The sequence below is a fragment of the Dermochelys coriacea genome, chromosome 10 (genome assembly GCF_009764565.3).
Source record: "Dermochelys coriacea isolate rDerCor1 chromosome 10, rDerCor1.pri.v4, whole genome shotgun sequence".
Lineage (NCBI taxonomy): Eukaryota > Metazoa > Chordata > Testudines > Dermochelyidae > Dermochelys > Dermochelys coriacea.
In genome coordinates, this window is record NC_050077.1 from 15,172,734 (window position 1) to 15,199,011 (window position 26,278).

Genomic DNA, 26,278 nt, shown 5'->3' on the forward strand with positions numbered 1-26,278 from the left:
AAACAGCCGAGGAGGCCTTGTGGCACCTTAGAGACTAACGCCTTTATTTGGGCATAAGCTTTCCTGGGCTAAAACCCACTTCATCAGACTCAAGACTGGCGGACGGAGGGGACAGGGGGGAGGTTAAAAACGAAAGGCGCTGTGTTCTCCCCGGCTCTAAATACCTAGATGTAGAAGAAAGATGGTTCAGAAACAATAAGCTCCCCCCCCCCCCCAAAAAAAAAACGTGAGCAGAAAGGAGATGGTAGATAAGCTGACGGCCTGCTGCTGAATTAAGCCCGCAGAAACTCAACTACTGTGAAACCCTGTTGGTCTATAATGTGGGTAATACTTTTTATTCCACCCCACTCCTTGTGTGAAGTGCTTGGAGATCCACAGATGAAGTACCTGTATATCGTCTTCCATAGAAGTGGACTGGATCAAATAACTGGATTTGAATGAAAGCAAAAACATCAGCAACAACTCTAGCTAAGGAGGCAAAACTTGTTTCTGCCCAATGGTTCCTTTTGAAAAGTCAGCCATACTGATTCAGTGGCTCTTGATTACGATGGTGATGAGCAGGGTATAGAATAGAAAATACAAGGGAATAGGGTATAAACATTGGAAGGTGGGTTGCGGGAGAAGATTTCCCAGACAGCAGTCAAGTTCAGAAACTTGATTTGCAACAAACTGTACTTCAAGGAGCAATCAGTTAATACTAAACGGGATATCATATTTTGTACTGAGCTCATCTCTCTCAATCTATGCTTTGTACTATTTTACAATAAAATATCTTTTATTAAAAGTAACTCATCTTACCCAGCCTGCCATGATTCTCCAAAACCCTAGTGTCATCCAGTTTGTATGGAAGAGCTAATACAAAATAAGGTCCTATCCTGCAAACACCCATGTTTGTAACTATGCATGGGAGTAGTCCTAGTCTGTTCAATGAGTCTACTTACATTCAAAGAGTTATGGGCTTGCAGGAATGGGGCCTGAAATGGTATTGCTTTGTATTATATTATGAGCTGTATGACTCATAAAAAATCATCACTCATCTGTTTTGGGAAGATTTTTCAAGGTGGCATTTTTTTCTCTACCATCAAGAATATGATAGAGTAGATGGGCAGAGTACTTCACCTGTTTTCTAATGGGATATTAAGCCCTGCACAGCTTCAGTCTATTGTAGATTTTTATACAGTGTTTCATACAAAATTCTGCAAGATACGCATGGCCAAACATACCAATACATTTATTCTATTACCAGAAAACTGATTTTTGTTTTCAAAATTCTTGCAGCTCTAGTTGCTTTTCATTAGCACCCCAGATAGGGATTTTCTCTGCCTCGCTTTTCTAATCTGTTGGTTGAAACAGATGTCTAATATATCTGTAACAAAACCTAATAAGAATTTTTCTAAATTGGTTAGGTGTAACCAGGATTTGCCAGGTAAACAATGTACAGAGAAAATAAAAAACAAAACAAAAAAACAGACAGTGCAGTATGCCCACATTGCCTCTAGGGGACCGCAGCAGTGGCTGCTTGCTCCCCATCTCCTCCCCAGCATAAAGATTTTGAGCCCACTAGGAAGATGAAGTCTGGCTATCGGAGCTGAACAGACAGCAGCAGCTTTCTCTTGGCACACTGACTACAAATGGCCCTGGCATTTTTCACCTCGAGCATCCTCCAAGTGACTTGCATGATGCTGTTCCTTTTCCATTTCAAGTCAGCAGCAGGTAAGGTAGATCTGCTCCTTTCTCAATACAGGGCTAATAAGCCAGAGGTCATTAGAAGCAGTCCTGAAAAGCAATCTTATGCTGCTGTAAACAAAGAATGAGCATTTATTTCCAGGCAGGCTCCAAGCAACTAAGCATTCCTAGCGTTTGCATGAAAATAAATGCTCTACCTGCATTTGCAGCAAGGTTTGCAGTGTCATATTTATCCTACATATGGAAACAGTCCTGCATTTGCAGGGGAACAGATTAGATGAGAGATCTTTTTCCCATTGCGAATTTCTGCAGTGCTAGGTTTCTGTTTCCCTGAAGAGTGATAAAACCCTACTCTGAAACTGAAGGAGATGTGTTTAAACCTCCTAGCTTGAACACTGGTTATTTATAAGGAAGACGTTTTGTTTTCCTGTTCTGTAGTGGATTGTGTAATCATTCATCCTGCTTGAATGGCTGGAGCAGGTGTGAAGGGAGCTGTACCCCCAAGGGATACCTTCCCCGTGGGTCTGGCAATCATGAGCAAGTTCTCTCACAGATCAAAAGGTGGGAGGGAGGTGCAGCTACTTCTACCCTTTTTAAGCCATAAACTTCATTCAGATCCCACCTCCTCTTCACGGTGAGGTTTGGCAAATCTGGGAGGAAGGGATCTCAGACAGGAATGAGTCTGTCAGCCCCCTTCTAGATTTCCTTCCTAATTGGGATGCAGTAAAGGCATCTCTGCTCCCTCACTGCTATTGCACCCAGTGAGTCACAAATGACTAAGACAGCTGCCTCTCTCCCTTTGCTCCTTCCTAATATTGCTGTGTTGCATCTTACATCAAATGAGGAGCAATGAGTCGGGAGAGCTGGATTAAATACTCCACTCTGCCACTTACGCATTGTATGACCTTGAGCTAGTCACTTAACCCCCCCTCGCTCAGTTATCATACTTCAATAAGACCCCCTCCCCAGTGTCTTTTTGATATCCTTTTTGATATATGTGACATTTTAAAGAAGATGGTATTGTGGTTGTTTAGGTCAGTCTCTTGATTTTTGAACTCCCTCTGCCCATCCCCACGGTGTGTGCATTTAACAATTGCCCACTCTCCCACCTGTGCCGGATAAGGTGATTTTGGCCCCTATTGCAGGAGTTCTCACCCCCACATCTGCCCATCACCTGCCCAGTACTTAATCCTGCCCCCAGTCTTCCATCAGTTCTCTCCCCACCCAACCCCCACAATTCAGTCCCCCTCAGTTCACTTCCCCAGCCCTCATTATCACCACCCCATCAGTTCAGCCCCCTTTCCCCATTGACCCCCAGCAGCCTCAGTTCAGCTTCCCAGCACTCACCCCATCTGCTCAGAACCCACTATCAATACAGACCTCCACCGTATCAGCCCTCACCTCCTCACTTCAGCCCTCCTGCTGCCCTCTGGCCATAGTAGCCCTCCTAGTCTCACCTCTGCTCCTCTTTCCCCTCCCCAGGCCTCTGGGGACTGCAGTAGGGTCCCCTCTCCCACCTCCCAGGATGCTAGGGGAACAGCCGCCCAGGGCTGAAAATGAGCCCCACCCAGCCGGGTAGAAAAACAATCCTGAGATTTGAGAGTCCTATCACAAGATCATGAGCGAGGCTTCATTTGACTTAGCGATCACCTCTCTCACAATAAACTTGCTAGAGTTGGCATGTCCATATAACATGCATGCTTCAGTTTCTGGCTTGCACTGAAAAAGCCACAATGGAATAATGCTTGTTATTTTTATAGGCTTAAAGTAAAACTGGTCTTGTTTCAAATTCAGAGACTGGCTCTGTAATGACTTCCCAAGACCAAATCATCACACCCATTTCCATAAGAGAAATTCTGCTCTGGTGATAAGAAGCTGAAACACCAACAATTCTAATGCACGTACAGAGGTACTTAGGCAACTAGTGGAATTTTCCTAATTACCTAGGTGCCTAATTCCAATTGATTTCAACGGGAGTCAGCCACCTAGGCACTTCTGAAACTTCTGCTAGGCACCTATCTGCATTTTTAGGTGCCCAAGTACCTTTAAAAATCTGGACCAAGTTTGTGCCTGCTTCCACCAGCACTAAATTTGCCCCTATATTTTAAAATTACAAACTACTTTAAGGGAGCTTGGCCCAGCTGATCTCTGAAGCCTGCATTTTCCTTGGTACAGAATCTTTTTCTTAACTACACAAGATTTTTTTCTCCCCACCATACAAAGTTGGTGTAAAAAGTGTGTTCAGGCTTGTACCTGGTGACATAGAAAGAGAGAAATAATCCTAAAATGGAAGAAGAAAATGAGTAGTTGTGGCACCTTAGAGACTAACAAATTTATTTGAGCATAAGCTTTCATGAGCTACAGCTCACATAAGCTTCATCCGATGAAGTGAGCTGTAGCTGTACTCCTTTTCTTTTTGCGAATACAGACTAACACGGCTGCTACTCTGAAACCTATAATGGAAGGAGTTTGCACATCTTGGAACAGACCCTTATCAGGAAGGATTTGTTTTAACTTGTAACATTTCAGAAGTCAAACAAAGCCGAGGAGGCTTTATTACTTCACAGATACGTTTGTCCCCTTCTCTGTGTATACACTTTTATTTAACTAACTGCAAAGTCCAAATCTGGATCTAAACTTCCCCAAAGTTTTGTGAGTATTCTGATCTAGCAGTTTGGTTTGGGACCCTCTCTATTTTTTAACATTTTCAGGACCCATTCCTATGGAAATTTTTGTTTTTCACTGCTAATTATTTTAATTCTAAATAACATACAACTAGTCATGGAGCTAAAGAGGAGAGTAATGTTTATACATATATTTTTAAATACCAAGGTGCAGTGCTTGTTCAGAGGCTTGACTGTGTTTAGTGCCATCGGGCACTAGAACCACATAATTACAGCATGTTAATATTTTTTCACATGTTTGATCACAGGGAGAATATATATATATATTTATATTTTATATATATATATATATATATATAAAACACACAATGACTTTTATCTTCTGATTTTACAGTGCAGTATGTTCTGAAAATCAACAACAATGGTCCCATCACAACGGGAGCTCAAGCTACAATTCAGGCCAACTTGAGTATGAAGACTGATGATGTTGCATTCATTAGTGACCTAAAGTCCTATCATTTTAACTGGATTTTCACCCCTCTGACTTTGATTGAGAAATCTGAGCAGCGATTTAACTCTGCGATTACAGTGACTGGTGAATTTTCTGGAGACTTTCCCATTTCTGTCTGGGCAACTGAGACACACTGTTGGTTATGTCAGCCCATCGCCAAAAGTGTCACAATGCTTCACATTACAGGTAAAATATCTTTAGAACAGTTCGTTCAAGTCTTCACACATTCCACTGAGATAGGCGCTGTGTATTCTGGGATTCAGAATGGTGCTAGCTACAACCATGTTTAACATGGCTTCTACTAGCAGGGCTCTAGAACAGTTTCTTTGACTGGTGGACAGAGAGATTTTTTGCTATGAGCTGTGGTCACCAGACCATGCTGTAAACTACCCAAGACAGAAAATCAGTAACATGCTCCCTTACCAAAAAAATCCCTGTGCCCACTGCTCAAGGAAACCATACTAGAAACCTCATGTTTGAGCAGTTGTACTTCACATGTTTCTGCTAGTTGTAGCTCACAAAAGCTAGAGTGAGCCCGGTCATTTTTATTCGGTGAAATCTAGATTCCTGAAGATGCAGATTGTTGCTGTGAGACTAGCTCAGCATATCTTGTTCCAAACTTCAGCTGACCTCCAGCAGCAGCAATCTACAAGTTTCCCCTTTTATCAGGCACATCCAAGTTGTGCACAAGTCATGACTGAAGTAGGAATAACACAAGGCCATCGGCATGGTAGAGCTATTATACTTTGTATAAAAGTATTTAGAATAACTATCACTGGATCACAGTTGAAGGCGTAGCTACAGTCACAAGTGGGACTATGTAAAATATCACTTCTATTATTATTTGTATTATCGTCAGGGTGAAAGTAACATTCAACACTTACCGGTACGGGGGCCAGCTCCAGGCCCCTGGAAGGGGCAGGACTTCAGGTGGAAGGAGCGGGGCCAGGGTCAGCGTCCCCCAGCCAGCCCTTCCGCGCTGCCTGGCCCACACCACCCAGGGTTCCAGCGGCGATCTTAAGGGCCCGGGGCTACAGCAGCGGCAGCCGGAGCCCCAGGCCCTTTTAAATCACCAGCCCCGGGGCAGCTGCTCCTTTTGGCCCCCACCATCGGCAGCCCGGGGGTGGGAGGGGAGGGGCAATGATGTTAAAGTGCTGACGCAGCAGCGCTTTAAGCAGGGTCCTTAAGCTTTAAACGTCGGCTGTGTACGGGCCAGTATCGGCGGCCACTTCTTACCGGTACACAGTACCAGCCCATACTGGCTCACTTTCACCCCTGATTATCATAGCACCTAAGAGCCCAGTCATGGACCATTATGCAAGGCAGTTTACAAACAGACAACGTCCCTGCCCTAAAGAGCTTACTCACTCAACAGACCTGATCATGTGTCTATTTAGAGTCACATGATCTGATTTTACTGTCCAGTGGACCCCTCCTCAGGATTGTTGGGTGGGCCTGTGAAAGGATTTTCTCCATCATCCCTAAGCATAACCGATTCTCATCCATCAGGATCATAGTACTAGCCCCAGGGAACAACTGCACATTTTGGGGAGGGTTAGTGAGATCATTCTTTGAGAAATACCTCAAACTTAACCAAGCCATCTTACACAATGCGTTGGAATGTGTGCACAGGAACTTTCGGTCCTCTCCTTTCTCTTACTGCCAAAGCAGAGCCTATCTGCTTATTCCTTTCAACCTCAGTGCTCAGGTTCCATTGGCTTATGTTTTCAAGGCTATCTTCACAAGGAAAAGGAGGAGAAACTTTTTAACCTATGAAAGCTAAGATTCGCCTTTACCTTCCTAGTTTCCCCAAGGAAGCAGGCCCCCAGGCACTGGCTTTGTAGAGCCCAAGGAAAAGCTCCAGAATAAAAAATAAGTCTGTATTAGTTTTGGCTCCGGTTCGTTCTGCAGAGTCAGTCCCAGTCTGGAAGAGTGAGTTTCATTCTAGCTTTGTTTGCCAGTCTAGAGAATGGTTAACAAGATAGGAGCAGAGGCAGATTAGGGCCAGAGCAAGTGGGGGCCCGAACCCCGCTCCCTGGCAGGAGTGCCAGGCAGGCGGGGGGTAGCAGGGCAAGCCCCTACATACCACCTCCGCTCGGAGCGCCGGGTATGTGGAGCCTAGGAGCACCCCAATTGGCCAGGGCCCCTGGACAGGATGGCTAATCTGCCACTGGATAGCAGAATATGTGTTACAGGTGATCTGTCTAATCTGTCTCGTTATCTATCATGAGCTTATCCCTTGGAATCTGATCATCATGATTATGCATGATCTAGAAAGATCCCAGCCCAATTTCTTATATCACAGGTTGCACTGCAGTTAAAAACCAGGGGCAGGCCCATGCCAGATGACTCACGTTCACATGGCTGCTTAATGGCAGTGTAGACATGTGGGCTCAGGCGGGAGCCCAAGCTCTAGGACCCTGTGAGGTGGGAGTAGGGTTGCCAACCCTCTAGGATTGGCCTGGAGTCTCCAGGATATAAAGGTTAATCTTTAATGTGATCAAATCTCCAGGAATACATCCAACCAAAATTGGCAACCATAGGAGGGTCCCAGAGCTTGGGCTGCAGTCCTAACCCGAATGTCTAAGCTGAAATTAAACAGCTTCGCAAACCTGAGCTCTATCAGTCTGAGTCAGCTTGCACAGGCCAGCGGCAGGTTTTTAAATGCAGTATACATATCCCTAGACCATCTTTCAGCCAATAAACCAAGTAAATATGAGGATATTAGCACTGAGAGACATGAAATTTTGAACTTCACTATGCTGTTTGCACGGAATCACTTGACATTGTATAACTATATTTTAAATCATTATAGGATTGTGTATAGCATGTCAGTCATTCACAATAGTTAAAATTTTCTTTTCCTATACTTTGTTTTAGAGAGAGTGTGTATTGGTAAGGTCAAGAGACAGGGAGTCAGGACTCCTGTAGTGAAATCATTGTCCCATTGAAGTCAATGGCAAAACTTTTCTGGACTTATATGGGGCCAAGATTTCCCCCCTTGGATTGTATTGCAGGCTGTGTGACCTTGCGTAAATCATGTAATCTCTTCACCTAAATTTACCAATCTGTGAAATAGATATAAAAATGCTTACCCACCCTCACAGGGATGTTGAGATATTAAAATAATTAATGTTTAAATGGGGCTTTGAGATTTGTAGGTAATGCTATGAAAATGAAATATAGTCTCATTATTCTTCCTTTATCATCTTCTCCTGCAGAGTTTATAGTAGGGAATCTTACCATTGCACAAATAGAAGACAACAGAACATTTGTCGAACAAGGTTCTAGTTCTGTCACAGACACTCTGACCCTGATTTCTTTCTTTCTTCATGATCCGAGTAATTATTTCAAGTCAGCATCATTCATCTACAATTGGGATTTCGGAGATGGGTATGTCCAGTTGTTTATTTATTTATGCAAAGGCTCCAGATGCTTCTGGTAAGGATGTGTAACACACTCCTACACTCACAATCTTCAGATAGTCTAGGAGCTCACAAACAGTTACAAATGTAAGCTTTGGCCTAGGATCTGTCTCCAAGTTTCATTATGATACTTAGGTGCTCATGTGTGCTGAGCTTCCCCAAAATGCAGGGGTGTTTTTAGGTTAAAGTCCATGTTTAGTTAGAGAGGGTATGCTAGTGCAATACATAGAGCTGAACAAATAATTCATAGTAAATAATATATTTAATGACTTGAGCATGTTTTTCTGCTTACAGAATCTCCATGAGCAGATTGAAATTTTCTCATTTTAAATAAATTGGAATAATCGATTGTATTCTTTTCCTTGGTTGTTATTGAATAGTAACTAGATATTACAATGACTGGCCATCTATAAATACCTTAGATAGTCACATGGTACTGTTTCTATTCTCTGATTGGATGAGTGCATAAGCACTTCTAGCATGAATGTTTGTGTGTACACATTTCAGGTTTGATTTTTGTAAATAGTGTCCCATATTCTTTTACTAAAGAATTTAGTTTGCCGGTGGCACCCCTGCTTTAATGACTGTAATAAAAGAAATATTAGATCATTATCACCCTTTCTAATTCTGACCCATTAATGATATTTAGGGATGATTGTGCCATTGTTTTCCTTGAAAAACTTAAACAAAGTAAGAAAAGCATACTGGTGGACCTAATTCTGATATCACTTTCACCAGTTTGACATAAGTACAACTCCATGAACTTCTGGGGAGTTAGTCCTGATTTATATTAATGTAACAAAGACTCAGACCTTCATGTATCTAAAATGTCTGATGCAAGCAGTTTCTAAACAGAGGTGATGCTGATTTTAAATCTTTTCATGCTACCCATAGAACTCAGCTGGTAACTGAAGAACCCTTTGTCTACTATAATTATTCTACGGCAGGGAATTGCAAGGTACATCTCAAAGTTGTAGCTGAATGGGAGCAAATTGAGAGTGCCACACATGAAAGAAAGATTGTGCAGAAAATGGGAGATTTCACCACCGAGTTGGAGTTGCTGGGTAATTATAAATGGCGTTGGATGCACAAAACAGAACTTCCTGTATTGTTGCACAAGCTGTAGTATAATGTAAGTTTCTAGACCAGGAATCGGCAATCTTTGGCACGTGGCCGGTCAGGGAAGTCCACTGGCAGGCCAGGACAGTTTGTTTACCTGCAGCATCCACAGGTTCGGCCGATCACAGCTCCGACTGACCGCGGTTCATCGTCCCCAGCCAATAGGGGCTGCAGGAAGCGGCGCGGGCCAAGGGATGTGCTGGCAGCCGCTTCCCACAGCCCCTATTGGCCGGGGATGGTGAATCATGGCCAGTGGGAGCTGCGATCTGCCGAACCTGCAGATGCTGCAGGTAAACAAACCGTCCCGGCCCACCAGCGGAGTTCCCTGATGGGCCACGTGCCAAAGGTTGCCGATCCCTGGTCTAGACCATAAGTTGAGCAAGATAATTAAACAGAATATGGAGATCTTTTATAAAGCATTGTATCAGACCTATAGTTTATTCACAGAGCTTTTCAGGTTTTTCTTCAAATGACCAGTTTTATTATCATCAAAACAGCCTTTTTTAAAAGCAAACATTCAGTGAAAAAACTGTCATTTTCTAAATTTTTCATTTTTAATTAAATTATGTATAAGGTTTCTAATCTGCAATTTTTAATCAGAACCATTATCAAAGATTTCCATGTATCAAAAACCTGGTTTTTAGTAAATGAAAATTTTCAAATACATTTTGTGCTAAAAAAAATGCAAAATTTAAACCTTACAAAAAGAATTTTAATTTGTAATCATTATTTTAAAAATTGTGTAATGGCTCTATTTAAATTAATTATATTGATTAGCTCTACATGAGGCTAGTTTATGTTTGCTTTGGCACCCAGAGGCCATAGCAAAGGGCAATTCATAAATGCATGAAATTAGGTTTGACAGAATTCCATTTTTATTTTTTGATAATTTCAGCAGATAATATCAATGTTTATTCTTAAGCATTTTTTTTTAGATTTTCAAATATTTACATTTTCATAGATGCAGGAAATTATTGGGGGGAGATATAGACAATGGTGGGGTCGGACCATAATTATTTAATGACAGTAGATGTTGAGATTCAAAAACCTAATGCTTGTAACGGTTAAAACACAAATGGTCAACATCACATTGTCTAAATATACAAAGTAAATATCCTAAAATCAAACTCTAATATTTTCAAATGCAGCATTTTTCTTACTTTGCCTATCTGTAAATTTTAATTATCATCGATGGAAATTTTCTGTCGGTTTATGTGTATATGGTGTAATCGACATTTACTGATAGAAATCTAATCTTTCCAAGCCTAAAAATAAAAATGATTGATTGTAATTTTTAAAGATAACTGACAAAACATACTAGTTGACCTGAAGCTATTCTATTTATTAGCAAAATAAATAATAATAAAATAATAATAATAATAATAAATAAATATCACTGATGTGACTAAAATAAGACAGCATAGAAAAGTGCATAACAATTAAACTTTCACTGTAAAACAAGAAATTGTTTTTGATTTTAAAGCCACAGTTTCATGACTTTGTCACACTGTTCTTTCCAGATGGTGTTAAAAGTATAAATGTCATAGGCTCCAGAGAGACTCGTGTAATGGAAAACTTAAGTTTATCTCTACATATCAATGGCAGGTAAGTAACACACAAATATCCCTTGCTATAAAAAAAATGTTGTTTTTTTCCTTCTGATTTCCCCAAGGTGTAACCCGTTGCATGCTACAGAACTGATCCCTAGAAAGATTTATTTTCTATGAACAAGATATTACTGAACATTACTTGTTCATGACTCTAAAAATCTCTCATACTGCAATAGGTTACAGGAATGTAGAATATTAATAAACTGCACTTCTCTTCAGCGAATCCCCAAGTGCTTTACACACAACACAAATGTTAATAAAAATCAAAGAGGACAGTAAGAAGAGAAACAGAGCAGTAAAAAAGAAGGAAAATAAGGGGCTTTTTAAACTTTGCTCTGGACTTTTCTTTCTCGTTGATCCCTATCACTAAGAAACCTGCACACCGCATGTAGGGCACACTAACCAATAGACATACCAGGGCTGACACTAGGGGGTGGTAAGTTTAGGATGCTGTTTCAGCCAGGTAACAGCAGCAGGCAAGAAGAGTCTGAGCGGCAGTAGACCCAGAAGGGGAGGAGTGAAAATATCATCTGCATGCGAAAGAACTGGATAATAGTGAAGAAGTTAGCCAAAGACAGCTGGTTCTGGGGGGGCGAGGTTGGTCTCGGCCCTCTTCACAATGCACCACTTTGGTGCATTTAGCGGTACATTGGGACTAAAGGTTCAAGGCTATAAGAACACAAGAGCTGCACACACAAGTTTAGTCTTGCAGATGCTCTGTCAAGCTGTGTGACAGTCTGAGTGAAGGAGATCTTTTCAGATAGGGAAGGAGTTTTGAAACGTCTTGTTGGAACACTTAACAGAATCCTTCATCAGCAGAGAGAGATACTGAACAAACGCTGGCTTAAAATTTATCCCATAGCAATAAGTCTTCCTCCCAGTGAGTGAAGCTTACCAGGCCTGCCTGTTAGCGCTGGCTGGGTTGATACAGCCTTGCTGTGGGCATAGCAAATGGAGGACAGTGGCACGAGTACACATGTATGTAAGGCTTTTGTTAGGTGCCCAAACTTTGTGACACCAGGACATCACAGGTAATTTGCCTGCACATAAATCATCCTCTGTTGAATCAAGCAGGACTGCTCATGAGCTATTCGTGGGCTTACACATTTTCGCAGGGCCTACATTGCGTGCAAATTAACATAAATTGTAAAAATTGTTTGGCAGGTGAATTTTAGACCCCTGAAACAGGGTTTTAGAATGAACAACCCAACCACACCCTAAACTCCAGTGGAAGAAATAGCACCAACATGTTAAAAAGAATATGGGTGATACAAAGCAGAACTGAACGTTAAATAAACTGGTCTAGTTAAAATCTGGCCTGAGGGATGGGATTTTTATGACAGAAGCAGAACTCAAAGTGAACCATGCACAAACTGACTTCTTCACTCAGCAATGAATGTGCTGCAGGGTTGGAGGAATGGATGTTGATAAAAAGGATCAAGAAAGGCGAAGTTTATCATCAGAATCAAAGTCCAGAGAGCAGCAGATGAGCCTCTGCAGAACCATGTAGCGCAAAGGTCTGAAAAATGTAAATAAAGAGCTCAAGCAAAACACAGCAAAAAGCTATATGGCCAAAACGTTGTGGAAATGGTGGCATACCTTGATGTATTTCTAGCAAATAAAGAGCTTTCTGACATTGCTTTAAGATGATGCTGTGATTTACAAGCTTTATTTACCTTTTGCCAAGCCTGTAATCCAAATAGTTGTGTTGAGCTCATCAGCTGCTCTTATATGGTCTTTTTATGAGCAGAGAACACACATGAAAATCCTGGGTGTGTCACAGAATCACAGACATTCACCTCTCTCATTGTCCATGGAACAAGAAAAATAACATTTTCTAACCTCTGGGAATGAAGTCCATTTCTGCTTGCCTTAGTTGAGGAAGGGATGAAAAATAGAGACACATGTTTTTTATAATATCGTTTTACCTTTTCAGACCTTTCGTGCCAACTGTTCCTAAAGCACTTTATAAACCCTATGTACCTTTGTGAAGATCCTTTCACTTGCCACTGAAATCCAGCTATATGACGGGTGGAATAAAGCAGGTGTTTAAGGACCTAGTCCTGTGAGCTGCTAGCTGTCCCGTGCAAGTCAGTGGTGGTTAAGGGCACTCAGCACCTCAAAGGATTGGAGCACAAAGGATTGGAACCTGATTACATTCTATATACCTAGCTGCTCCTGCAGTTTTATCTGGAGACAGTAAAAGTTTTCACTTCCTATGTGACATGAAGACAGTTTCTGTCTAGATAAAACTGCAGGAGCATCTAGGTATGCAGAATGTAACCCAGCAAGGTACAATTTGACCTGGGCTCTACGATTAATACTCCTACTTTTGTTAAAAACCACATGAGATCGTTAATCACCACAGGCGGTTAGGACCTCAGTTTCGCATTTAATCCAGAAGGCAGTACCTCCGGTGCATTGTTCAAGGAGACATGCACCTATTATGCATCACCAGCACCACTTCTTGCAGCATCTTGGGTTTCCTTTGAAGGTTTTCTATCAGAGTGCTTCTGGGTCCTGCTTAGTCTGTAAGCTCTGATAAAACCATACAGGCCAAAGGACCCAAAGCTTCCAAAATGAATGGGTGTTTTGGATAAGAAGGAATGCGGGATTGGACCCCGAGGTATATCTTCAGGCTGTGGAACAAGTTTTTCCACTCCAGTATCTAGAGGGGATTCCTTTTCAGTCTTGGGGGCTGTGGAATGTGATGATGATAATGATGATCAAGGAAAGGCTAGTTACGTAGCATACCATGAAAGTGATGAAAATAATAATAGACATCCACTTCTGTTTGTGTGCAGAATGTTTACATATGAATTCCATTCTCTGACCTCAGCGCTAGGGTTGAGTTATGACTAAAAGTTAGGAACACAGAAATTTCCAGACTGGATCACATCCAAGGTCACTCTAGTCCAGTATCCCATCTCTGAACGTGGCTAACACCAAATAATTTAGGAGTCCTGGTGGTTTTCAATTTTTAAAATATATTTCTTAAATGTTTACAGCATTTCATAATTATAAGTGGAACTGACTTACAAACAAACAAAACAACCTGATCATAACAAATTTTCATAAAGAAATAAAGGAATCAAAGTTTAGTTTTTTATTAATAATAGTATTATATTATTCATGTCCATTCAGACAGCTGCCCGGTATTCAGGAAAACGTTTGTGAATTCACAAATTTTAGCCCAAATGATTATTCATCCAAAAAAAATAGTAACAGAAGTTTACTTATTATCCAGTCTCAACATTTACAGTCAACCAAGCAAAAACTGTCACTCTGTGTGGAATGATTCACAATCATGAGTGCCATCCTCAGGGCAGACTGTCAAAAAGCAGGGCAGAAACCCCAAACTTGTGGTATGTTCTGTAATTAGATTTCACCAATCTAGTAACAAAGGTGAACTCCTGAAGCACTATACGAGTCTTACCATGAAGACACAAAAAGAAAAGGAGTACTTGTGGCACCTTAGAGACTAACAAATTTATTAGAGCATAAGCTTTCGTGAGCTGAAGTGAGCTGTAGCTCACGAAAGCTTATGCTCTAATAAATTTGTTAGTCTCTAAGGTGCCACAAGTACTCCTTTTCTTTTTGCGAATACAGACTAACACGGCTGCTACTCTGAAACCTGTCATGAAGACACAGGCAAGCCCCTTGGGCACTCTAGTCTATCTTGCCACACAGGCAAGCTGGACTTAGGGATAAATGGTCACTTACACCAAAGGTCACAAAATATTCAGGTTGCTCCCAGTTGCAAGAGACCAATCACTTACCCCAGGTCAATTTCTACCTCAGAGCTCACACCAAAGACAACATTTGTAGCCAATCCTATAGTAAACTAACTAAGGATTTATTAAGTAAGAAAAAGAAATGAGAGAGTTATTTACAGGTTAAAGCAGGCAACATGTAGGCACAAATGAGTTACAGTCTGTGGTTTCCAAAGGTGACAGAGATATAGTAATCTGTCTACTGAATGTCTGTTAGGGCTAAACCAGGTTGATCTTGGAGATCTCTGATTTTTACCACCCCAAATGAGGTGGTAGCTTTATCACGCTGTCTATACTGGTGCTTTTCAGCACTAAAACTTTTGTTGCTCAGGGGGGTGTTTTTTCACAGCCTTAGTCTTGATAGTTCTCCTTCATGAGTGGGAGGGGAATCACCCCTCCTGTCTGAGTTTACAAGTTCAGAGCTGGCATTTTTACAATTATAAAGCAAAACTTATAGATTACCTTTATAGCATGGGATGCAGACACTACAAGTAGCATTAATGCATGCAGCAACTTACAAGCATTTTATAAAGTCTAAACACTAAATCTATCCTTACAAGTCTAACACCTGTCTTAAACAATACTAACATACAGGTGAGCTACGTCTGATCTCCAGGTCTAAATCTGTCAGTGCTCAGCTGATGCCTACAGACTTGGCAAAAGCTGGCACCTGGTCTACCAGCATCACAAAAACAATACCACATGATTTAGGTGATCAGTGTCACAACACAAAAGACAAATAGTCAATGTTTGCCAAAAACCCATACGCTGAAAATTATTCCATCAGCCCCTGTTCATCCCCCATTCCCTCATCCCCACCTACCACTCCCCGCAGTGCTTTGGCATAAGAATAATTCATGTTATTGCAGAAATGAGGATTCGTTAATGTACTAACAGAACTGGGGAAAAGTCATTGCAAGTAGTAGGACATTTTCAAATGGTGTAAATCAGTATAGTTCCATTGACATCAAGGAAGGAACACTGATTTGTGCCTGTTGAGACTTTGGTCCATTATTCGCAACGAAAGGTAGGCTGAGCCATTATAATTGTAAATACTGAATTGTGATGTGATCTGTGTGTGCACTGCTGTTCTTGCCTAGGCAACCAGAAACTGTCATTCATGTTGTGTACACAAAGCTGTCTGCCCCACTAGCCTGCCAGGCATTTGGCTGTCAGATCTATATAAAATATCATGTCTATGTAAGTGTAAGTGTTCAGTAGATAAATGTGTGTACAGTTACTTAGCATTAGTTCAGTGTAATATTACTACTTACACCAACTGTCAATGTTTTCAAAGTTCCTGTGCTATTTAATCTATATGATTCATGCACTCCTATTTCAAATAATTTTTTACAAGCCTCTGCTGAATTTTTTCCTTGTCATTTCAGCCCTCCACTCACCTTATGTTGGCTCATAAAGGCTGAATGTATTCCACTTGAAGGGGAGAAGTGCCATCTAGTGGTGATTAATGGCTCCTCCTACAATTTGAGCCATACCTTTCGTAATGCAGGACAATACTGTCTCAGCGTGAGAGTGGAGAATGATGTGAACATGTTGCAGACGTACCATGAGATTAAAGTGTGGCCAACAGGTGAGACTCGAGATACAGAGGAACTACCATGTTGGCTCAGATTAGATGTGCCTTTGACAGTAGCCACTAGCAAAAGCTTCAGAGGACAGTGCAAAAAGTTTCTTAGTGGACAATTATGGAATAACCAGCCCGGAGATGGTTTCTTCCTAAATTGATTTATGTCCTAGAAGTTAGCTTATGCCCTGAAGCATGGAGGTTATATGCTTTTTTTTTTGTTTAAATTTCCTCTCATAACACTGATGTTCTACTCCTTTTTAAAATTCTACTAAGTCTCAGTGGTACCTTGTGAGTTCCATAGGATAACTGACTTGTGTACAAAATGTATTTTTATCAGTTTTAAATTTGCTGCCTTTACATTTCACAAGTTGCCTCTTGCTCATGCATTGTGAGAGGCTAAACAGGACATACAAATTCTCACATCCCCTCGTATTAACCTCCTCCTTAAAATAAGCAGTCTCATTCTCTTCAGTTGCTCTCTTTATAGGGGAGTCTTTCCAGGTCTGTAATTGTTCTTGTTGCCAATTTCTGCTCCTCCAACTCCCCCCCATCAATCTCTGTTATACACTTTTTGAGATAAAGCAACCAGAACTGAAACCAGTTTTCAGAGATCTGTAAGGGGCCAGCACTGAGCAAATGGTCAGTGCCCTGTGGGGAAGAGAGCATGGCCAGGACAGCCTGCTGGAGCAATGGTGAGAGAATGCCTAAAAATTCTCAAGAGAAGGGGTAAGAGGGCAGTTCAATTTCTGTGGCCTTTAAGACACTGACTCACACTGGGGGCTGCAAAGCCAACCCATCCTCCAAGCTTGTGAGGGGTGCCCTGGCCCCACCTCTTTCCTGCTCCCCTCAAGAGCATGCACACAAACACTGAGGAGCTGTCTATGCACCTGGCCTTTGTGCAGACCATGCAAGGGAGAAGGAAAGGATCTTTATAACCTCCCACGCCACCACCCTGTTTTCTCATAAGGGCAGGCCCCATTCTGATCCTCAGTCACAGGCCTGAGCTAGACAGCAAAAGTGCCAGTTGTAATGATGCGAGCATCTGTCGAATAGACCTGTGACTTAGACCACCGCCTCATTTCACTGAAGCTGCTGGACAGCTAGCAGATGGGAATTACTTTTGGTTGCTACAAAATTTAGGCTGGATTTGAACCAGGGGCCTAGAGGTTAAAGGTGCAGAATCCCATGGTCTGTTGAGAATCCAGGCAACCGCGTTAAGATTTACCAGCCACATGTGAGGTTTGTTCTGATATCATCTGCTTTACTTCATGCACTAGGGGACAGAATAGGTAGAGTATATTTACAAAGCAGGCTTGCTGCGTGGAATCTCTCCCTGCCTTAGCATATGGATTTTCTGATTAGCCTGTGTATTCTCTTTTCCCCCACTTCTCTGGGCCCAATGCTCTGCACACCTGGAGGTGAGGAGAGACCCAGGGAAACTTTATTTGACTTTTCTGTCTCCTGTTTCTGCACTTTTGGGGTCAGCAAAGGACTGATTCAACTCTTGGCATAAAACTTAGGGCAGGTTCAGGGAGAAACCAGGGAAATCTTCAGGTGCCTACTTTAGAGCAGCTTCAAGGACCCTTTGTATCCCCTGTGTAGTCACAACGTATGCTTAAAATGCTACATGGTTGCAGAGGGAGGAAGAGGAAGTATATTTGGCAAAGTGAAGGCTGGTTTCAAAGAATTGAAAACAATCTAGCATACACCACAACTATTCAAATACAGCTGTGCAATTTGCTTTTTTTAAAAAATACTGTTTCGGGGAGAATAAACTGTGCCCAATGGCATGTTGCTCTTTCATTCTACACAGTCTTGAAGTTTCTTCACCTAGAATGGCCTGATCTCAGTGCTTTATATTATACGGGACACATTCCCTTGTGCTTTTTCCCCAGGTATTCACCCGGCTTTCTTCACCCTGCCATGTATTGCTCTTATTTCAGTGATGCTGGGATTTGTTATATGCACGACCTTCCGAAGCAGCTCACAACAGAAGGATCTTGTGGAGGTACAGAGGTTGTGTTGCTTTCCTCTGGGCAAATAATTCAGAACAAGTCATTGGATGAATTTCTATTCCCCCCACCACTTTTTTTGTTGTTTTCTCTTTTTCATGGTTGCAGATTGCCTACAAACAGAGGGTGATTTTCTCAGCTATATTTGAAATTATTCACTGAATAGTTTCACCAAATTATTCTCGGTCTGTAGTTCATTCCACAGCAGTTTGTTGCATGAATTCACTATTAGATATTTGAGCTGTGTAAGCAGTCATTTAAGTCACATGGCATGGCTCTTTTACCTTCATCAAATAAGGACACTCATTGATTCAGGCTGCAATGCAAATTCTAGTGGGAAATCTATTTAAAATTGAATTTCCATTAATATTCTCCAATATTTTCTTGTGCTGAGAGAGGGGACTGATTGCCCGGGAGAGGTGCAGGGGTAATGTTCGCAGAGGACATATCCTGGGTAACCATGGATGGATGGAAAGAAGGAAGCTGTGATAGTTGGATAGTGAGATAGGACAGGGTGTTAGATAGAATGGTACTAAATCATATGAGCTTATTTTGTAACCTTCATCCACCAATCCTCCTATTTTCTTCACATTTTCTTCTTCGTGGAGTTTTCACTTGTTGTGTCATGTCTATAATTAATATGCACACTCCTAGGGTCAGAGACCATATCTTCCTAGATATTTAGAAAGCAACTAACATTTTGGACAGTACCACAATATAAATAATAGGCCTGTTAAGAGAGAAACTGACTCTGGCTCTATTTCTGATTTTTCACTTGCTAGAGTAGTCCTAGATTTGGAAGTGACCTCCCCCTCTTTGATGTTCTTTCCAGGTAGCTGACTTTGATTTTTCTCCTCTGTCTGACAAAAATCCCTCTCCTCCTGATTCTGAGGCAAGCTGCGGTCGAATATGCTGCAGGTCCTGTTTCCTTCAGCCACCTCAAGAATATTGGGAGACTTTCAGGGAGAGCCACAGACTCCTCCATCCTTTGTACAAGCCAGTCAAAACTTACACAGTGTGAAGAACACAGCTTCATTTGGTTACGTTAACTGCTGACCTTAACTTTTCTCTTATGATGAGTTAAAAGCCAAGTGCTGCATGGATGGTTTATTTTTGCTGGTACATTGAGAGATTAACTACTTATTTGGCCCAATACTAAAGAGTACTTCATAGTGTAATGTAAAAGGAAAGAGCCTGATCCACAATAAAAGTGGCTTCGCATATTTGAATTACACAGGTGTATATCTTACCGTAGAGAGCATTGCCGAATCATTTAAATGCAGTATGTTATTCCTATGAGGGATTATTTTATGTGCAGATGTTTGCCAAATCCACTCTCCTTTGTAATTTGTCTGGCCTTCCCATATCACTCCCATCTCAATGCTGTTTGTTTCAAGATGGAAATGCTCAAGACAAAAAAGTGCTTTTCTCTTTTTTCACAGCCGTACAGCATTCAGTTTACCAGGAGACTGAACCAGGTGAAATGCTGTTACTCTAATGCATATTAGTACTTAAAAGAAAACCTATTTGTTCTCCAGATTGGAAACATTCTTACTCCAGTACCCTGCTCAATGAACCAGACTCCATAATTATTACGTTGCTACTATTAAAAGGACCTCAATTTTAGCAAACAGTATTCACCAGGAACATAATAGCTGATGTTGCACTGGTGGAAACCTGCAGATACTAACAACAGATACAAGGTACTGTGTGAGGATATTACATGACTTAAAAGGTGCTATGTTCCCAACACATTGTTGATGGCGCATTACAGTAATAATATCTTCTAGCCCAGGAGAGGTGCCATCTTTCAGATGAGGCATTAAAATAAGGTCCTTTTTGCCCATTTTTAATCTCTTCCTAGATAATCAGTGAAGTTCCCACTGGCATTCTTCAGAGACAAAGTAAAGAAGAGGCTAAAATCAGTGCTGGCTGTCAGTGCCCCTCAGAGCAGGTTCTGCCATTCAAAGCTGTGCAAACTCACTGCTTAGTGCATACTCGCTGCTGTCTTTGCCACCTTCCAATTCACTGCACTACTAGCATTTAACTTACTACTATACTAGAGCCCTTAAGTACTTTGAAAGATTTACATAAAATCAAATTCTGTTCCATTTCTTTCCCTCTGTTCTCCAACTTCTCACCTGCTGCTTTACTCACTGTTTTTATAAGCACTTTGTTATACCTTGAGTATGGGAAATATTGTGTAATTGCTAAAGGGGAGGGGATCCAGAATTAGGATTCCTGGGTTCTCTTCTTGTTTCAATTTGCAGAGTTTCGTTAGGCAAGTCAGTTCACCTCTCTGATCTTCAGTGCCTCCACCAGTATATGGGCTCATACCTAACTCAGAGCAGGTGGTCTGTGATGCTAACTGAATTAATATTTATAAAGGGAATTGGAGTCCTCTAAGGTGAGGACAAGGACCCTTAAAAGTAATCTAGTCAATGCAAGTTCTCTTAGCAGGTACTTTCACAGGTAGTGCCCCCACCCCCCTGTTCTTTGTTGTTGTTTTTTTAAAGAAAGGCTTTGATGGTGTATTTACAAGTGAACTATGGAACCTTTGAATTACAAAAGGTGTCCTTTGTGTTCCTGTTAGGTGTGCTAATGCCAAAATATTATCTTCAGTCAGTCTTAACAAGGTGGCTCTACTTAGTTTGTTCTAATTATAAGCAAGAATAATACTGCTTATTCCTGAGATAATATCAATTTGAAAAATTGCCAGAAGGTACAGGACTAGTTCCTGGCTGTTAACATACCCCACAAAAGGTTGCACAGTTCCTTGGAAAGGAGGCATTTGGTTTGCATGACTGAGCGGCCCCATGGTGGCCTCAGAGAACAGTGCTGCCCTCAACAATTGCTATGTGAGGAGGGAAGTTCAGTTCATGAAGATAGCTGATGATGTTTGATATTCATTTATTTCATACATAATACATTGTGGGACATGCTAACCCAGGCACGGTGAGTGGGGGAGAGTGGATACAGGGAGCCTCTCTCTTCCCCCATACCCCATCACACTTCCACTGGAGTTGGCCAGAATTTACCTGCAGGTAATAGGGGAGCAAGGATTGGCAGCACTAGATGCCCTAGAGAAAGGGATATGGGGGTGGGGTGAAGGTACAGGCAGGACTTTGCTGGGGTAGAACTACTTACACCTGTGATATACTCCATCCACCCCCAAACAACTCTGGGGATATGTGCCTGCTAGCACCACTGCTTCAGTTGTGCACCTTCCTCACTGTCCCCATTACACCACAGCCTCTACAGTGGTATGACTGAGCCCACACAAAAGTGATCAGACCAAGCACTGGTTGGGGTGTGGAATCCATCATGTAAAGAAAAGTGGGAACTGGGCTACTCTGAGTTGAAAAGGAATAAGTAAATGGATAGGGTGAAGGATTGGCCTATGCATGAAAGAGATCAATTACTGAGAGAAATAAAAAATGGTATCAAGAAAAAAGAATTGCAAAAAAGAAGGCAAACCCCAGGAAATAATCTGTTCTCATTTTCTTTAGAACAATGCAAGAAGGGTGACAAAGAAGCCAAATAATTTCAATGCTTAAACACAAAGGATAGGAAAGTGAAAGTCAATGCTGAAAAATATTGGGAAATGCTAATTGCTTAGGACAAATTGAAGAGAATGGAAGGTTTGGGAGTAACAGAGAGAGCTCTTGCAGGAAGTTTGGGTAGGGAACTATCATTATTACTTGTAAGTACAGCTAATTAAAGGGAGTAAATTGGTGGCAGGAAATCCGAATATACTGGCTGTGCTTTTGTAGCACCAGGATGATTGTTTGCAGAAATCGAAAAGGGCTTGTCAAAAGGCAAATCAGTAATAGAAGATTTGAATAACCCTAACAAACTGGGCTATAAGTATAAGAAATACACCCATGTATACATTTTTGGACATGGTACAAGACCGCTTCTGCACAAAAAGGCTAATTTATGGGTTTAGTAAATGCCCTGGAAATTGAAGACAATACATTGGGTAATTGAGCAGTTCAGGACAGAGTGAGGTGAGTAGTGCAACGTAGCAAGAATTAGCAGGACTCATTTTGTTAACCTTTTAAATCAGTAAGCTGGGGAAAAAAAGTGTTCAGCAAAATGATGAAATTCACTGATCCAAAACGGAAAGCAGAGAGTGGAAAGCAGGAGAGCGGTTAAGGTCAGATGATAAGCAAAAGTATACACAGATAAGAAGTTTATGCAACTGAGGGAACTTGTTTTTTAATAAAACAAGAATAAGGGAAGAAACACATTGAAAGGATATTATATCAAATTGCATGGCACAGCATGCTGGATATCAAGCAAACAGCATCAGAAACTGGAACACCGCTAATACGCTGAATAAACCCAGGTGTAAAAATGTAACTGCTTCAGTTATACATTAAGATTTTCTTCTTTTATTTCCTGAGTGTGTAACTTCGTCTAGTCTGCTGCATGAGTTCTCAACCTAGGGGCCTGGTCAGGTCCAGGTTGGTGACAACCATTTCCCTTCCTTTATGGTTAAAGGGGAGGGGGTCTCAACATGTTTTTTTCTGTTGTAACATGGGCTCACACTATCGAAGAGTTGGAGAACCACTGATCTAGTGGATTGTCATATTGGTTATACCTGGTACTTCATACAGTAATAGCCATTTTAATTTCCGATGCACCTCTCCGTGCTACCCCAGCATCCAGGAGGGATCGAGATGGATCATGTATTTTATTAGAGTTTAAGTACTGGTGTAGGAAACCCACAATTCAACTCAATATTGTCACTTGTATTCATTCAGTTCTCAAGGAATACTCAGTACCTGCTTTGGAAAGAGTGGAATCCATTCTCAAGACATGTCACTAACCACTGACCATTTATCTCAGTTTGAGACCATGTTTAAAACACACTTCAGATTAAATTCAGGGGCAGAGCTGGTTAAAACGGATGAAAAAAAAAAGGAGCAACCAAAACTAAATATTTTTTGCATTTTTCTTCCACATCCACAGCATATGTCAATAAGCTGCTTTTGATCAAATTAAATAATGAGGGTTTAAATTCTGCATCCTATACATTAACTGAAAGATAACAGCTGGATTTTCAGAGATCGTGAGTATCCATTGATCAGCTGCTCCAGCACCCCTGATGGAGCTGGCCCAGTCCTATTGTAACACTGCCAGCTGCCCCCAACTCTGCAGTGTTGACCCAAGCCTCTGATATCAAGCCAGGTTAAAGCCACGTTCTAAACCTCTCTCCCTAACTTTTTAGCTTTTTTTCCCCAGAGCACTCTATGGACCAAACTCTTCTCTCAGTTATACCACTATAAAGCTAGGTAAAAGTGGAGTTACTCCAAAACTATACCAATGTACCAAGAGCAGAATCTGGCCCTAGAATTTATAACCATGGGTTACAAACAAAGATGTTCAGATCCAAAATTTTTGAATTTTAAAAAGCAAAATCAATCATTAGCCTCTAGTTCGTACCATATTCAATTAACCCAGTTACTACTTGCTAGATTTTGGAACAGTTACCCCATTTTCTTAGCACAATATAAGGGCCAAAACACTAATCTGTCTTTCACCTCTGAAACCTGACTGCATAGCAGACTGAGGCCCTAACTCAAAACTTCCAGAGTTTTATCTACTTTGCTGAATGCGCTAGGACTGGAAATTGGTTCAGCAAGAGGAAGGTGAAGGGCTTCAGAATAATCACTGTATATTTAAATTCTCAGCATTATCATCAGGTAATCAGCCAATACTTTGCCTTGAGTTTAGTGAGCCGATGTCAGTTTCCATGGAAACCAAAGTGGGCCCTGCACATCTAGCTGAAATTCTGCACATTTCAGTTGTGACAACTATCTGAGCGCTACAAGGTCTGATTTTTAAAGTACCAACTGGGGGATTCCAGAGGCTTCAGAATCTTCTAGGGCTCCATTTTCATAAGGGTATATGCATATCGCTGGTACATATAATTACAATACCTGATAGCGGAAATACTGAGATCGTGCCCATAAACAATGAGTGTATTTGCAACCATGGTAATTGCACATACAAACAACTGACAGAACTGTGTGAGAAAATGATGTTTGTAGCCCTGTTGGTCCCAGGATATTACAGAGACAAGGTGGGTGAGATAATAGCTTTTACTGGACCAACTTTTGTTGATGAAAGAGACAAGCTTTCGAGCGTACACAGAGCTCTTCTTCAGGTGAGAAAATTGTGCTCACACAGCTCCATCCAAAGAGCTCACCACAGTCTCTGAGCACCTCCCTTTAGCCTCACCATATTCCTGTGACATAGCGCAGAGGTATCATCCCTAATTTACAGATGATGAACTGAGGCACAGAGAGAAGGAAGTTTATGGTGGAGCCTGAACCTGAGTTGTCCTAATCACTGGGCCAACCTTCTTTGAATACAAATCTGAAAGATATCTAGGCCATAGTGTTTGACATGGGAATAAATACAGCAGGGATAACATCTTAAGCATCTTTCCCTATCACGTTTCCTTATGTAGAACTGTAACCATTTAAGGGACTTTCTATTGTCTGCTGAGTCCCAACCTCTGTGATTATAAAAGGAAACTTACCCAGCTGGTACTAGTGCTAGCCGGGAAGTGATCTAAAGCCTATTTTATAAGACTTTTTTGAAGTCCAAGAGAGCAAAAACAAACCCCAAATAATTTCTGCAGCTTTCAGAGCCAATAAGGTTGCAGCATGAAAATGAAGTGAAGTCCATGTTAGTTGGAAATTGGCCAAAACCTTTCCAATATCACAGTCTCATGAACCAACAGAGAGTGGTTTGCACCTGCTCATAAATCAACAAGTGTTATAAATCACCTTCCTGTTTTCCCTGTTTTTGTCTGAAACAGACTCTTCCAAGACACATTCAGGATGGTAGAGGATAATTGGGCCAATTTGTGTGCTTGTGATCCCTATGTATGGAGGGTGCTCTCCTACCCAGGTGTAAAGGGGCAGTCAATTGCCTTCACAGTAGCATTCCCCACATCCCTCAGATGCAGCAAAGGGCACCCAGCAAGCCCAGGGCTTTTCATGTGGGAAAGCAACAAAGAGCAAATGGACTGGGCAGCAGAGTATTACCATGGTGGGGGTGGAATGGTTAATGCAGCCTCCTGCTATATTATACTTTCCTTAGAATAGGTCTGGATGAAGATGTGCTGCCAGGGATTGGGGCAGAGCTGCAGGGAACCCAGAGATGCTGCAGCAACACAGGGCCTCCACAGAGGTGTTTCTGCACCCCTGGCAGCAGCATGAGATCCACACAGATTTGGGAGGATCCACCCGCGTGTGAGCAGGACCTAGAGGGAATGCGCGGTGTGCTGTAAGAAAATCCTGCTTGCAGTTAGCAGTTTGCACAGCAGATGTCTCCCTAAGCATAAGAATGTTTGCACTGAATCTACCCCAGCAGGTTGAGCTGGTAGAAGACACGAGTTGCTATCAGACCAGTGGTTGATCTATTTATTTTTATGCATGCATCACTATGGCATCTAAACTAAATATAACACCAGATTCCATTTAAAATGCTCACCATACGCAGTACAAACAGCCCCGGCTTCTGCACCATCCCAACCAATTACGATAAATAACTCTGACAGTCACTAGCCAAACAAGTGCTTGACTCAAAAGAGGTGTGCCTTGTGTGTCATTCTGAAAGGTAGTAAGCCCAGGCTATGGGGGATGAGCAGGCAGAGCAAGTTTCACAGCTAAGAACACCTCACCTCCAGCCTGCACTTCCAAGGGCTCTCAGCAGAAGCACCCCTGGGGACTCCATGACAGGCAGAGGGAGGCAACCACATTCAGAGCTGATGTATCAGGTGGTGTATGTCGACCCTCCTACACGTAATTAGATCCCCTCAGAGCAACTAACCATTAATCTAGAGGTGTGTATGGAAGTTTAAGTTGGTGTAACTTACGTGCTGAAGCACTAAAGAAAGGTGTCAGAAGGT

At 41.7% G+C, this 26,278-nt stretch overlaps 1 protein-coding gene across 1 annotated transcript; it reads left to right on the forward strand.

The window, feature by feature from the left end:
• Positions 1-22,949, forward strand: TMEM130 (transmembrane protein 130). The gene is made up of 8 exons (XM_038418307.2): positions 1-1,713; positions 4,705-5,007; positions 8,043-8,214; positions 9,141-9,310; positions 10,886-10,970; positions 16,137-16,339; positions 18,232-18,344; positions 19,181-22,949. The coding sequence occupies exons 1-8, from the start codon at positions 1,632-1,634 to the stop codon at positions 19,367-19,369; spliced, it is 1,317 nt and encodes a 438-aa protein (XP_038274235.1). The 5' UTR covers positions 1-1,631; the 3' UTR covers positions 19,370-22,949.
• Positions 22,950-26,278: the final 3,329 nt, after the last annotated feature.